This window comes from Chroicocephalus ridibundus, chromosome 4 (assembly GCF_963924245.1).
Source record: "Chroicocephalus ridibundus chromosome 4, bChrRid1.1, whole genome shotgun sequence".
NCBI classification, from domain to species: Eukaryota; Metazoa; Chordata; class Aves; order Charadriiformes; family Laridae; genus Chroicocephalus; species Chroicocephalus ridibundus.
In genome coordinates this window covers 82,042,354-82,058,463 of record NC_086287.1, presented here as the reverse complement: position 1 = coordinate 82,058,463, position 16,110 = coordinate 82,042,354, and the positions used below count along the sequence as shown (strand labels likewise).

At 42.3% G+C, this 16,110-nt stretch overlaps 1 protein-coding gene across 1 annotated transcript; it reads right to left on the bottom strand.

The window, feature by feature from the left end:
• Positions 1-3,434: 3,434 nt before the first annotated feature.
• CCNE1 (cyclin E1) lies at positions 3,435-15,911 on the bottom strand. Its single transcript, XM_063334472.1, has 11 exons — positions 15,633-15,911; positions 15,432-15,522; positions 15,099-15,167; positions 8,834-8,976; positions 8,619-8,754; positions 7,661-7,807; positions 6,735-6,830; positions 6,240-6,374; positions 6,043-6,154; positions 5,800-5,957; positions 3,435-4,961 (listed from the first exon to the last, which is right to left on the bottom strand). Exons 1-11 carry the CDS (start codon positions 15,644-15,646, stop codon positions 4,839-4,841), a joined length of 1,224 nt encoding a protein of 407 aa, XP_063190542.1. The 5' UTR covers positions 15,647-15,911; the 3' UTR covers positions 3,435-4,838.
• Between the last annotated feature and the right edge of the window lie 199 nt (positions 15,912-16,110).

The following is a 16,110-nucleotide window of genomic DNA, read 5'->3' as shown; positions in this document are numbered from 1 at the left end:
AAAGCAAGGTTTTGCAGATCTGGCCGAGATGAGAGAGCAACTTGCTTATTGTCAGACCGACCTTAAACCAAAGCGTAACAACCAAACCTCCCTGCGAGCTGTACGGTCCAAATATTGCATTGACGTCTGGTGAGAACTTGGAAGATGCATGTTGGGGTGGGAGGAAAAAAAAGAGGTTTTCTTTTAATTCTTGTCATGGTCAATAATTCTATAACATACAGAAAAACTGAGCTGAGGCGCTCAGCTGCAGAGGCTGGCATCTTGGTACACACCTCCCAAAAAAAAAAAAAAAAAGAGACCAAAACACCTTACACAGAATTAAAAAATAAAGCACCATATTACTCTTTTCTGTCTGATGTTGTTACTCTGGGATTCAATCCAAGAACGCTCAAACCATTTATCCTAGTTGCACGCAGGGCACGCAATGGGTAAACTCATGTAACTGGAGCCTGAACACGGTAACCTGGCAAACCACAGCTGTCCCTGCTCCTCTCGCCTTGGGGCCGGGGGAACTCAAACCCTTTCCTGCACAGCTTTAGTACATCTTTCCTGTCGTTGTAGTGAGCGCCTAATTTCTGACCAAGTGACTTAATTTTTAGTCCTACCTGAGGATTCTTCCATCCATATTTAGAAGAAAAGGCACGATGCGAGATCCGGAGCGTAGCGGTGTGCTGCCTGCCCACGCTCCCAGTCGATTTTGCATCTTTGCTTTCTGAAATTCCTTTCCGAAAGCTCGCATCTGTACACAAGTAACTTTGGACCCCTGACCCTACTGAAAATAAATGAATCTGCCTCCAACTGAAGAAAATGCCGCATACCGAGATATGTGTTTAGTACCAGGAAAATCATGTCTGTGGCTTGGCCTTTAGCTGCATGGTTTTCCAGAAAATGCTTAGGCTTGTTGCTTTTCTGTCAGGAAAATTGTTTAGCTCATGATTGGAACCGGTATCATTTCAGTTTCAAGGAACTTTGTTGTAAACAGTTTGTAAAAAAACCCAAACATTCGATCATTTGATTTTGCCTTTATAGCTTAAAAGTCCTTTAACATATATGGCTGAATATTATTATTTTTTTTAAATAAAGACGCTAAATGCATTTATATTTAGAGAATCATTTCCCCAGCACAGCCACTGTCCATAAACGCACTAGCTCCTCCTCTTTGCAATGCTCATGGAAATTTAAGAAAGCAGCTAAAGCCTTTTTTCTCTAGCCAAGCCCAAGTCAGAAATGTAACATCTGAGACTTGGAATACATCACCGGAAAACATGCTGATAGAGGAAATACTTGCCCCTCATCAGTTGGGCGATCACAGGCTCTTCTCCACCCCTGGAGCAGAAGCTGGTGCTCGTGTCTCAGCCTCATGCCGAGGAGCAGGGGATTTTCACACCCCTTGCGTATCGGTGGCAGTCTCCTCGGTTCAAACAAGCAGATATTTAACTGAAATGCCCGGGGAGAGGAAGAAGAGCCACCCCCAAGAGGCAATGCTGCAGTTTGCCTCGTACGCTTGCACCCAGGTCCGACTCCACAGCCTCATGGAAGGAAGGATGTTTTACCCGGCCGCCCAAATCCAGGCTGCCACTGCTGCGAACCAACCCAGCTGCGTGGGGCACGGAAGAAACAGCACCCGGAATTGAGAGAAACTCGATGCAGGGCTTCCAGCTCCCACAGCACGCGCAGACAAGTGTTTGTGCAAGCGCTCCCCTCATCTCGTGCCGACTGCTGACCTCCACCTCCTGCGAGTGGGGATGTACCAAACCCTCTCGTGTTGTAATTCCTGAGAACCAAGAGGAGATGCTGACCCGAGACCTAGAAACTGGTAGGCACAGGCAGACCAGCCGACTGCTTTATGGGAGACACACCATGCAGGAGAGCTATTTCTACGAACTACTGTTAGATTATTACAGCGTTTCCAACAACTTAGCATCTGGCAGGCTCACAGCGCAGACCTCCGCATCTTCATCCTTTCTCCTCCTCCCCAGGCCCAGCTCACATCCGCCGCCTCAGCTCAGTCATCTGGGGCTATTTCCTTCGGTACAATCACAGCCACCACCGACTTTCAATTCTGTAGTAGCAGCAATAGAAAATTAGCCCTGGATTCATCTCTCTCGTTCAAAGTTTCTCCGGTGCCCCCAGCTTTCAGGCCAAGGTGAGGCTTTGATACATAGTTATGACAAACCTTTCAGGAGGAGGAAGATAATCACATGCCACCTGGGTTACTGCAGAATTCAATTTGCTTTGCAGCATGCTTTATGCTAGCTCTATAGCTATTAAAGGGAGAGAGTTTCCAGTCGAGGAGTGCGCAGCAACGCGAGGCTAAATTGTTTTCTGGGCATTCCCCAGCAGAGCAGCCCTACTGTCCTCCCCTGCCGCCTCCTCCCCCCCTCTTCTAAGTCTTCCTTAAAATTAGCTGCACCGTTCCTCCCTAAAATGGTTTTCAGCCCGTGGCAAGCAGTGCCTAATTTTCTCAAGCCACCCTAGAAAGGCAGTGCACTCAGACAGACGTTAAGTATCCATAGGTGTTGCAAGACAGCCAGAAACAAAGGTTCTTAAAGCATGAGATAAGGATGAGAAAGTAAAAAAACAGTCACTCCTGCTGGAAAGTTCTGCACCTCCAGCGTGTGATCACGTTCCTACCTGGGAAGCTGCAAAGGTGTGATCTCCACGCTGTGAAACGGCTGCTTCCCACCCAAATAAAGGAGGTTGACCTTTCGGGAGGGGGGAGTTATAAAATTTGCAGGATTACCACCTAAAAACAGAGATCCAATTTAGAAAGAGGCCTGTTATCTGAACAGTTTCATTCACAGATAAATATGTATCTCTCAGATATGTGTTTCCCACACAGCCAAGAACACATGGAACACCTGCATTCAAGAGTGAATAAGTATTAACCAGAAAGTTATATTTAGCTTAAACTGAAAGTTAGAGCTCATCATATCAGTAATGTTATTACAGAATATTTTCTTGAACAGTTGAGAGTCATACAGAAAATACAATCCCCATTTATAAGGGTCAGTTACAGTTTAAATATGATTTTTAAATTTTTTTTTTTTAAATAGATGACACACATACTAAGCACTGCACTGCAAAGCAACAGCAAAAGGACCAGTACTGAAGCTTTGCTGGTAATTTAGTAATTAAGCATAGAAAAGGGTTATTGTCCATCCTCCCCCCTCCCCGGGTTTTGTGTTTTAAATCTAAGGACCACAAAGTACCAAAACGTGTCTTGACAATTCCTCCAGCGTTACCAACTTTTTCAACAGGCAAATATAACATTCCTTTGCCGAGGATATGTTAAAAGCTCTCTGAACTGGCACGCTTCTTCAGCTAACATTTACACCTGTTTTGTTAGCACAGAACTTAGAACCATCCATTGCAAGGGAAAAAACAAAGCCAGCAAAACACCACCAAATAATTTGCTTACCATTAGTTACTGTAGGCATTTTTATTACATTAAAGCTTGAACATTTATCAGAATATTGGGGCAGGGAAGAGCAACAGGGAGAATAACTTAAAAAAATAATAATAAAAAGCAGCCTTGCTGGGAACTAATGTTTAGAAAAATTAACCAACAGCAGAAGTAGGAACTTCGTGAAATAAGTCTTGTAGCATTTAAGTTACCTACAGGACATTATGAATCCTGATAGTCTCACAAAAGTTTTCAGTGTTGTTGAACAGTCCTTCAAAGCGAACATCATGAGAAAGACACAAGCAACCTTTTTTTTTTTTTTTTTTTTTTACATTTATTTCTCTATTTCCCTTTTCTCCAGAACCATGACTGCCCAGAAAACATCTTACTATGACTTCTCAGATTCTCAAACCTTGCAAAGGTCAAGGACAACTCTTCCTGTAAAAAGGCACACAACCAGTCCAGAACTCAATTTTGCACAGAAGACAATTAGCTGTCAAAGACTATGCCAAAATCCCCAAGTTTAAATGATTATGTTTTAAGAAAAAGGTAGGCTTTCCCTACTGATCACTTCTTGCTATTAAGCATAACAACCCAGACAATTTTATTCAAGAATTTCCCAGTACACTGATCATTAGAAAGCGTGTTGTGGAAGGATTGCCCACATACTTGTCATGTTTATTATCCCCTCCCCAGCCACCTGCATCTGGCCAAGGGAAATCCAAGTAGCCCAACATGACAATTTTATCTTAGTATCCAAAAAGGAAGTTTTAATTGATAAAGCAGTAGTGGTAAATAAATAAAGCCACAGTTACTACATTATTCATCCCCAACTCCCACACTACTAGTGGTCACAGTCTGAAAAACCTTTGCTTAACATAATTCAAAGAAAAATAGGAATATACATAAAACCAGCTGTCTTAGACAGCATTTTTATTAAAAATGGATACACAGAGACATAGCAGCATTTACAATAAAGAGTTTTTTTAAAAGGCATCAAGTTGTAAGCCAACCATTTGAAAAAGAGGCTTTGAAATGTTGTCTTCCAGAGCACTTTTTGCCCATTTGTCAACAGGGGACAGTGTGACTGCAGATTATCCAAAGGACAAATGGGCACAGAACTAATCTAAACTTCAAGCCCTTTTTCTGAACAGTTGGTCACATCAAGCATCACCCTCCGTAGCAGCATTTGGAGCACTCTTCGGTGTTCTTTTAAGTGGCTGGTGTACTTGATCCATTTCTTTAAAATATTTTAATGTTCAATAAAAATATTTCAAATAGAAAAATTTTTCTGTCATGAGAAAAGTAAGGTTTCCTTTTCGGATTCCATAAAAGCTTATGAACTTCACTGGCAGCATTTCCATAATGGAGCAGGAGTTAAAACCAGCAGAACAGGCACTTCAGCAAAATTGTCTGTCAACAGTTTCTAAAGTCATATTGGCTTCAGTCCAGAAGATTGTTTCTTACTACTTTGTGGTGGTGTAAGGACACCAGTAGGGAAAGGTGAAGTCCTATTTTGCTCAGCCAATATGGCTTGTTTTGCTTGAGCTTTGTCCTGAAAGCACAGGAAAAGGAAGAAAAAAAATTTTAAAAGATAATCTTTACTTTGGTATATTCTCTGCAACAAATCAATATAATTCACTGTTCATCTGATAGATTGCTGATCTGGAAATGCGTATCTGTATCCATGCCCCCCTAACGGTAACTGATAAATCATGCAATAGTTAGTGAATACAAACCCCAAGAGGTCAGTATTAACTTTTGGAATCTGATGATCAGCACTGTGGTACTTTTACCTTCAAGAAAGCAAAATTCAGAAACAACTGAACAGGGAGAGCTTTAACTTCTACTACAGCTACATAGCCTAAATAGGAAAAAAAACCCCACTCCAATAGCTTAGATTAACTACAGTTTGTTGGACAAGATTGTGATCCTCTGCAAGTTTCTCATGCTAAAAACCACTCTTGCTCAACTTCTTGTCAACCACTGTCACATACCAGTCCCACAAGATCAGTCTCAAGTGATTGGTCTTTATTTTCGCTTTTTCATTAGACAAGGTTGTGTTACCTGTATTTCCTATAGAGAAAGGTCTAACACGCAATATTTGAAGCATCCTGAAGGGTAGAAATATGCTTCCAATTTCTAGAGTAATTATTTGCCATTTGAGAAGAGAGGCTTAAGTTACAATTGCCTTTTTAAACTAAATACTGAACAAGTCAGGTCTCTGTCCCAAGAACATTGCAACTGGAGTACAACCTTACGTCTTTTATCATCAGCACTCAGTCTCAATCCGATAATGCTTCACTTAAGTTTACTACATGTTCTAACCAAAGAAGAAACAAGATGTAGGAGATTTTACAGACAGCTTTTGTCACCATTATGCATATACATACCAGCAAGTCCAAGCTGTTTATGTGCGTCTGTATGTTGTGCAAGTCTTCAGGAGCTATACCTCTAAAGTGTTTGAGTTTGGAGCTTCCTACTTCCCTTATAGCCATCGCAAACGGAACCATCCATTTTACACATTCCTCTATCTCACACCATTCATAACCTGGAAGACAAGACATAGGCTTTTCTGCCTGAATGAAGACTTGATGCTTGTAAACTCATTAGACTTAGTTTATAAATGCCAATACCTGAAACTTTCTGCATCAACTCAGATGAGGAGAAGTGATACAAAGCAGAAGCTGCAAGTACTCCATACGTATATTCCAAGCAGCCAATATCCAGCACACAGAGATCTAAGAGCTACAAGACAACAGTTGTTTGATGTCTATCACAAGAACGCTTTTTTCCAGGTGAAACAGCATTTGAAGGAAGAAGTCAGTCTTACCTCTGCTATTTGTACAAATATTTGCTGTGGATATTGTGGCAGCAATACCTCATAAAGCTCATTTAAATACGCAACTTGCATGTAAATGTTTAGCCATGATACAACTGTCAGTGGATTTAAGTTCCAGTTAAGAGCCTGAAAGAGTAGACACACACAAGACTTCAGTATTAATAAAGAATTCCTAACCATGCAACTATTTACTCCAGATCAGAAGCTGTAATTCCAGTTCATCAAGGCATCTTTGAAACACACAAATCTAATCCTCTCCTGTACCTCCTCCTGCTGATAGGGTGGGGGAACGAGTCATTTTGTTAACACGCGCATAATGGTGGATGCTTTAAATCACATGTTACCCAGAGAACACTGTTTTCTAATTAGAAAGAGAAATTGCCTCTTCACAGCACATAAGATTAACTGAGGCTCTCTGCTTTTAGTATGATTATGCTATACGTTTTTAAAAACTAAAGTAGAACTAATTCCACTTTGAAATATTACCTTCATAATGATCAATTCCATACTGAGGATTTCATCTTCTGTACAAGCTCCATCTGTAACATAGGCAAACTGGTGCAACTTTGGTGGATATATTTCCTGAAAGATGGGAGATCAAGTATTAATTTGTGGAATAGGTTGTAACTAATCTCTTGTGCTTAAAAAAAAAAAAAAAGGAAAAGAGAAAAAACCAAAAGAATAACCCACCCCACTACTTCAGCATTTCAAAACAGAGGGGGTAAAAAAAAAAATAAGCTGAACCAACCCCCGATCCTAACTCTTGGTGTTCTACTCTGCCTTTAATATACACAGGTTTCTTGTTCAACCTCCCTGCTGATAGCCTTCACCTTTCATGCACTATGTTTGACTACAGCACCACGGAGACTGTATCATAATTGACATCAGGATATTTTTTTAATACATGCTAAAGAAAAGGCCTTTTATACCTTGCTTGAGAAGAACAGAATGAAGAATAATAGCCCTCTTAAAAGACAAAACAGTGAGAACTTAAAAAGCACTATGTATTTTAATAGTTCAATTTGTTCCAGTAAATAAAGAATAGCTCAGACTATCATCCAGTAGGGGCTCCACTCACAACAGAACTGCAACAAGCGGCCTCTGTATACAGCAGCCAGCCAAAAACTCATTTAGCAAGAACAATTCAAAACTTTAGATTTAGTCTAACACTGAAAAGACTATCCTTTTAAGATTAAAGACATATTATGATGTTATCTAGTCTTAATTTTAGCCACTTCTAAAAAAAGAGCAGGAATTTTGAAGAGGAAAAAAAGAACCTTTTTTTTTTCCTCTCTCCCAACTGAAAAGTCACAGCAGCAAACTCCACAAAGCCTGACAAAATGCATCTAGCATATAAGTGTGCTGTCTGTCCATTCATACTTTTGTGTTTAAGTAAAGCTGGGGATACTTACCTCAAGCTTTGCTGCTATGAATAAAGAAGAGATACCAATAAGCTGCAATAGTGTTTTTACAACATTCTGTTGTGTTGCCATAAACCGATCAAAGAAATCTTGTGCTAAATAAAAAGTTTCTCTATGAAGCTTGTAGACTTCACAAACCTGGAGAGACATCAGAGATTACAAAGGTCAAAAACAATGTTATAGAGTCAAAAACAGATGCTACAGATGTATTAAAAAAAAACCCAAGAGCTAGACATAAAATTCATATTGGCTTTCTGCTTCACTGCTATTGTGAAGTAACATGTTAAATAAGAGCATGAGTTAAACAGTTTCCTTTGACACAAGATGACTGCCACTAACTTCCCCTCCAAGAAAAAAGAGATCAGAGTGAAAACCCTTTTAGGAAATGCAAGCACATGTTCTAACACCGTCAGAACATCAGTTCCTCATTTTTGCAAAGATGTATCATTCCCACACCTCAAAAGAGAAAATTCTCACAAATACGTCAGAATTAAGAACAGAGACTACGCCACCAAGTCATCCAAACAACAAGAGACTCACATACAGACAGAAAAGCTGTAGTACATTCTACATGCCAATAACAGATAAAGAGGTTGAGAGATGGATTTGGTCTCTAAGCCACCATACCTTCCTTCTTGCAGGGACTTTCATAATCATTTGTGCAGCTTTTATCTGCAGTGTGACCTTAAAAAGCTTATGTGATGGCGCTTTAGGGAAAAATTGATTATTATCCACTATCAATCTAAATGAATATCAGAATATACTGACACTTTGTACACCATCTGTACAATGCACTATTATATTCTTTTTTTAAAGTTTGGTGCTATTGACAAACTTTAAGATGAAGACAACTGTCTAGTGCTAAATGGGTTATGCAAAGATCGTGACGGTTATTAGAACACTTCAACAAAAGCACACTTGAAATACTCACAAGCACAGAAACGCTTACCTCCATTAGCCAGTCTAGAAGGATTGTTCTCATTTTAGGTTGCAGGAGAGGGTGCCTTTGCATATAAAGTTTATCCCTCACATATGTCTCTTCTTTGTTTATCATGTTTTTCCATACATCCTCTCTGTTCGCCCAGCTAAGACAGATCAATGTGTTTATTCTCAAATCATAAGACGAAAGAAGGCAGAGGAGCAGCAGCAAAATGGCACACTTACCCTAGGACTGGTAATGGTGAAGCTCTAGTTGGAACAACACTTAGATGTATAAAGGGAGAGTAATCAACACCAACTGGATCATCATCTTTATCCGGAGTAGGAATCAGCATATGGGCATTTTTGTGAACATTATTCCAGCATGGCTATTAAATGAAATATGAGATTTTACACTGTGCCTTTTTGAAATACTAATTTCAGCTGTAAACAGAAGACAAGACATTGGCAAGAAACTATGACAGAGACTATGATTACCTATTTAAACTGCATTTAAACTGTATTTATATAAATGGATACGATCTCCCTGAGCCTTCTTTTCTCCTTATAGGAGAGATGCTCTGGTCCCTTAATCGCCTTCATCAGCTCTTTGCTGGACTCTTTCCAGTACATTCAAGTTGCTCTTCTACTGGAAAGCCCAGTATCAGACACAATACTCCAGGTGTGGCCCCACCAGTGCTGGGTAGAGATGGTGTTGCTTATTTTCACAGTAGAGAAAGTTTGCAACTAAAGCTGAAGAACATTTCCCCTGTTCTCCTTTTGAAGGACCACAACTGTTTCATGGAAGAATATCCAAGCTGGAGTCTCCTATTGTCATGTTGCATTTTGTTTGTACCAAAAATTTTTGCATGAAAGCAAGATGCTTGCCTTCTGGTAAAGAATAAGCAAATGGAACTTTAAAACCCAATTTGTGATTATAATTACACAGATACAAGGTCAGGATTTCTAGTAAGGAATATGTAGATGCAATGCCTGAAGTCACAGCTTCATGCAAAGCAACCTTGACAACAAACGCAGCAAAACAGTAGTTTATAGAATTTTTCTTATTCGTTCATGTTGCAGTGCTAAGATGAAAAAACAAAACACTTGTGATCCAATTGTTTTCAGAATAAAGCAAGTACATGTTAACCTATTGCCACTAAAGTATCAAGTTGACCATTTCATATACAGAATTTTGCCAAGGTCTGCAGATATCAGCCATCCAACACTTCACCCATCATATCCTTTTATTTGGATCAGAACTAAAGTTTAGGTTTACTTTTCTCCTGCCTAATTCTGTTAAACAGGATCTTGGTGTACGCTTCACACAGTTCCCCAGGAAAATACTACTTGTTTTATTTTGTGGTAGAATATAAAGCCAGCCCCACGTCATCATGCCTAAGTAAATTAAAATTTGGCATTTCTGCCTAACAGTGAAGTCAGCCATCTTGCTGCAAACTGATCTGTTCTGCAGTACTAAAAGGACAGAACTCCCTAACAAGATTCCTAATGTGCTTCAAGAAAACAAAAACCATTAAAAAATATCAGAAAAATCACGAGGTGATACAAGTAAAACGCTCTACATGAAACTTTGCCTCTCACAAAGGTTCCACACCTGATTTTTACCCTGTTCTTGCTACAAATGACATCACTTTCCAGCAAAATGGCTACCCTCTAGCATCAGTTTCAGAAACAGAAACCACTGACTCGACAAAACCAAAACCAAATTTCAGTTCACTCACAGCTAGGACTGCTTTGTACTTTGAGTTACTGACACACAGATGAGGAGTTTTTCTTCTTGGAGTTCTACATGCAAATCTAGCATAGCTATATACCCAGCCATGTCATGATTTAATTTGGGTGGGAGAAGACATAAAGAGGGAATAGAATCTTTATCTTAAAAGTGACAGATTCCTTACAAACTGAAAGTTCAAATGAAAGTGTCACATCAGCATCGCTTTAAGTTAATTTTTGTCCTCCCTCAAAACTAGACTTTAGTCATACTTTGTCCTCCAAACTGCATAGCAAGCCCAGCTGCCAACAGCCTTTGGAGAAGTGCTGCCTTATCAGTTAATCAGCAAACCAACAGAAAAGCAGTACATACTATAATATCTCTTGAAAGGTACCTACTACACCAGCAGCTTCCGAAGGACAAGGGATCTGCTCCACGGAGTTCTCAACCAAAGTAGATACCTCACATACCACACTGCAGCAACAACTACTGTTGATTTAAGATATTTCACCACCCCCAATCTTCCATAAGGAAATATAAATCAAGGGTAAAGAACTTCTTACGTGTTTTTAGAAGTGAAAACTCAGTTTTTGGCTACATAATATCACTCATCAAGACAACTGTGGAAAAGATGCAAGCGACAGAAAAAGATATAGCTTAGCTAGAGATAAGAAGGAAACAAATGCACAGGGCCCTTAAAAGCAAGACAGTACCAGGAAGGGAGACAAGAGTCTGAATTAGTGTAAGTGAGGGAACACTATAGCTCTGGCATGGATTTTAGTTGAAGGAAGGAGCATATTAATCAGACTTGAGTCTTTAAAGCAGATTTAGCAAGACATTCAACCAAAACTAAAGAAACAATACCAAGAAACTTAATTATATCACACCATAACTGTAAGGAAATGTGAGCAACCACTGAAAAAAGAAACAGTTTAAGGTGGGGAGGGTGTGAGGAAACGATGAAGAGCTTCCTTTGGGCTTGCACAGAGCCAACCCGAAAGCTGGGAGCTGCCAAAATGCAACACATGTTAGAGAGAATCTGTGCAGCCTAACATAGGAAATCCTACAGTCCTGGGCTTACTTCTGAGGCAAAGAGGAGCAGAGTAGGACGCAAGCCAAAAATCAACAGGGAACACTGCCTGTGTATGGAGCCCAGCAAGAAAGCTTGGTGACACCACAGTTATATTCCATGAACAGAACAATTGATCAGAAATACAGTTCTCAGTCCCGAGAACTAGATACAGACTGGAGAAATTGAACTGAGGACATGAGAAGGCTCATTAGGAGGTCCAAACAATTCCATCAGAGCAGTCATGCCCATACAGCTCCAAAAGAAGAAAACCCAGGAGTTCAAAGGTGCTAGTGTTTTGTTTTGTTTTTTTAAAAAAGCTCAAAAATTTCCACCTGCAGTTTTCTGCAGCATGTCACCATTCACTGATACATCAAACGTGCACTGAAACAGACACCATTCAGGCGTATAGGCCAGACACAAAAAGGAGCAGGTAGCGACCGTTGAGGTTACTGGTTACAGGCAGGGCCTTCAGTGAAGCTGCCACACCTAAAAATACAAGCTGCTGCCACACTCGCGCATCAAAACGTGAGTTGGAAGCCACCAGAACAAGCTTCCACAGACCAGGGTAAGAAAGGGAGCAGGAAAGCAGAGGAAGAGGGTGACTGCAGAACTGCATTCAAACAGCAAGGTCAGAGTATTTTCAGCATGGAAATTGAAGGCAGAGGAAGAGGAGGGAGACAGGCCTGTTTGTCTCACCCTAGAAAGCAGCACCTCTTAACAGAGAGACGCTGAAATCTACTAGACTGCTGCCTTAGTTTGCCCATCACAAGTAGTAAGACCTATAATGCTAACCATTTTTCACTCGGAGGATGCATTAGTTTGAAGTATAGGGCTTTTCTTTGCCATCGGAAAGGGATTCCAGAATTAATAAATAGGAGAGAGAAGAGCAACTCACACTAAGTTGATCCAATTCTTTCTGAATAGCATAGGAGCTTCAGCTACTTTTAATTTTCTAAGGAGTCTGAATATTTTCCCACCCCAGATTTGAGCTCTCAACTTGGATATAGTTTACATTTGTTGTCTGTCTGAAGACTTGTAAGTTGCTTTTTAGGGTTTTGTTTTTTAAATTGGATCTTACAACAATAACCTAGATTGGTTCAAGAAACTTTTTGGAGGATATTTTCAAACCAGTTAGATGGAACATTTTGACAAGAGGGAGACCAGATTCTGGAAAAAATGCCTAGTGAGAAATTGATCAAAATTATTTCCTGAGAATTTACTCCATCTTCTTTTCACCTGAAAACTTTAGTTAGTTTCATCTAAAGAAACTAACTCCTAGATTCAGTTCTCCACTCTGGATGGAGGTGGCCATGTGATTTGCATCACAATTGCACAGGTGACTCTAATCTAGTTAGATGAATTTTGTTTTACATGGAGCCTTGGAAGTGTATGCATCCACAGAAAGCAGCCAGAATTAATATGAGAATTGCTAGCAGAATTACCGCAGTGCCAGTTCTCTAAAATCAAACACAGAATTTATGCAATATTCTGCTGTCACAAACCTGATGATATAGCCACCCTTTCATCACATAAAGGGTAACGGCATCCTAATTAAGAACTCAGGCCTTATGCTCAACAGAAGCAAACTAATGAATTGACTATGAAGATGCCGTAAAGTGGGATGTGACTATGATATTTTGCCTTGTGCATAAACTAGTGTCAGTAAACAATTTATTTAATGTAGAAGTCATGTGGTAGAGGCTGCAGTGGATTTATAGCTACTTGCATTTTAGAATTGTTGTGCCTCAACAGAATAACTATCTCACTGGCTATCATACAAGCCTGCTATACTGCTGCTGGAACCGTAAACATATTCTCATTAGTGGCCCATGGCAATTTATATCAGAGAATAGCTTGTGTCACACCATAGACTGAAGAGCTGCTGCTGTGCAGCCAAATGTTAGCTTTTTTTAAACAGATCTGTAACAATCTGGCTACTTTGTCACAACAAAAAACCTTCTCTATGTAGGGATGGATACACAGGTACCCATTTTAGTTATGGTTTACAGAATCAAAGGGCCAAATCCCAGCAGCATCCTAAACTTCACTTGAAAAATCCCTGAGTATTTTGGATGCCTACTGCTTAAATTATCTAAGTTTTAATTTACCTATCATTCTTGAAGTAACATTGAATGGCTACAAGGCCAGGAACACAAACAGGAACAAGAAATTGGAAGTCTCTATCTACTTTCAAAGTTGAAGGTCAACTTAAGCAAAATATATTTCAAGTCTCCTTCCACTCTCTTTCTGGAAGAAGGTAAAAATTCAGTCACTGTTGAGGATTTTTTAACAATACCTTGCTATTATGCAATAAACATGCACAAGAATCCCTTACTCAGCTCAAACAGAATGAATCTTTTGGCGAAGGAGAGAGCTGTGGTGAAGGACAGGCAGCTCTTCCTTGTCAGAAGTGAGAAATTAGTTTAATATACTGCACAAAAGAAAGACAGAAGGGAAGGAGAGATCCCCTCATTAAATGCTCACCATTTGAGCCCTGCTTAATATGTTGACTGATAACTAGTATACGCAGTTGCAACAAGCAGAGGCCATTCCAAACAATGATGCCCATCTGTTATGGTAGCACTTTAGTCTTAGAACTTCCAGCTGCCACTTCTGGTTAGATGTGCCACATTATGCATAGCCTTGCGTACCAAATGAGTGCAGTCTGTACTCCCCAATCGTGACTTTTGCAGCTTAAGTATCACCCTGCGCGGGCATTAACAGGCTGAAGTCCTAGTGACAGTGACTGAGCAAACATGTGTGTATGTGCAGAAAAAAAAAAAGAGGGGAATAAATCTATTTCAGAAAACAGGCTACTCTGTTTTATTTAGAGCGGGCATCTCAATGTACAAAAGCATCATGCTTTCAATACCATATACCAATACAGATACCAATAGCATCTCAGGTTCAAAGATTAGAGGCAGTACACTAAGGGAGCAAAAAGACACTACTAAAGTTAGTTTTGACTTTATAACTCAGATCATTCTAAACATCTTACTGAGAAAACTGGCAATGGTCACTACTAACCTCCACTGCGTTCCCACAGCTAAGTGACTTTACAGAAGTTATCCCTTTGTTCTGCAGAGGAATGAAGCCTTACTACTGCATTACCATCTAGAATAAACTTCAAAGTTCTAACCAGGAACCTCAGACTCTCTTGTCAGTCTGACAGCGATACTTGTCAATAGGAATGGAGCTGATGATGGAAGGAAAGGCAGACTTTTCCTCGCTCCCAGGTGACATGGAAGTAGAGACATGACTGCAAACAGAATCATCTCAAAAGATGATTCTGTTTATATGCTTAAGTGTCTTGTGCTTTGGCCTGCAAGGTCTATGTAAGCACATGACTCTACTCTCACAACTCTCTAGAGAGGTCAGTGCAGACCTCCACCATGTAGGCCTAAAAGCATATTAAGGCTTTTGTAAGGTGCACCCTTGCAGTCCCAGGACAGTGGGATACGCTGAAGTATTAACGCAATGTTTTATAGTGACACAAGCCTCATCTCTTGCAAAGACTCCAAAGGAACCTGTATGACCTGAAGTGTTTTGCGCTCTTCATCAGCCGGGGTTGATAGTCCCCCATTACTATACAGCACATGGTGGCTGTACATCTGCCGCGCCGTGTTCATAATAACAATGAAGTACTGCAAAACAATAACAGGGTTAAGTAAGGTTACAGGCGCATGACCTAAAGCCAAATCGATTACCTGGTCTTCATACTGTTTTTTTCTGGTGATCTCCATTTTGGCAATTTCTTCATCAGGATCCTGTAAGAACTACCAAAAGAAAAAAAGAGATTAGATGATTTTAGGAGCGCAAACTGTGGGATGAGGGCCCAAACTGTGGGACGGGCTTACATCCCCACCACCCCAGCACCCAGACCCCTGCATGGCCCCCAGGCCACCCAACAAAAGGCGGCGAGGGCTCGGCGGCGGGGCAGGCGCTGGCCTGCGGGGGCACCGGGATGGGCCCGGCCGGGCCCATCCCGGTGCCCCCGCAGGCCAGCGCCTGCCCCGCCGCCGGGCCGGGCCCGCACTCACCGTGGCCACATCGGCTTTCCTCTTGCGGGCTCGCATGGCGCACTCCGCACCCCCGTCCCCCTTGGCGGGAGCCTTCTCCTCCGCGCAGTCGCTGCCAAGAGAGGAGAAGCTGCGGGAGCCCCGGGGCGGCGGGGGAGCCTCCTCAGGGGGGGGCCTGAGGGAGACCTCGGCCTACAGGGGCCCCGCGGACGGCGGACTCACCTCTCCCTCCGCATGGTGCCCGCCTGGGCCGCGTCGGGGCGACCGGAGCGCCGTGCGGGGAGCGGCCGAGCAGGCCCGGGCCCCCGCCCCCACAAAGGGCCGCGAAGGCGCGGAAAGGGCGGCCGCAGCCCCGGAGCCGGCCCCGCCGGCTCCCCCCCGCCCCGCAGCCGGGCACCCCAGGAGACGACAGGGGAGCCCCGCCGCCCCCTGCCCTGGCTCGCTCCCCGCCGCCCCGGCCCTCACGGGGCAGACCGGTGGTGGGTGGGGGGGTGCCGGCCCGGCGTTGGCGGGGCGTAGGGGCAGGGCGGGAGCGCGGCGCGGGCGGGCGGGCGGGCTCCGCTGGGCGCCTCCTGCCTCACGGCGCGGCCGCTCCCGTCCCTGCGCACAGCGCGGCCCGCGCCGAGCGGGACATTTAAACGCGCGGCGCGGGGCCGCCTCCCCGCCCGCCCGCCCGCACACGTGGCCCCGCGCACAGCGC

Bases quoted from the DNA above. Each gene is read 5' to 3' on its own strand.
- CCNE1 (XM_063334472.1), bottom strand. The intron at 6,155-6,239 runs GTAAGACTGACT...GTTGTCTTGTAG, and splicing joins TATTTGTACAAATAGCAGAG to CTCTTAGATCTCTGTGTGCT. The intron at 5,958-6,042 runs GTATTGGCATTT...CTTGTCTTCCAG, and splicing joins GTTGATGCAGAAAGTTTCAG to GTTATGAATGGTGTGAGATA.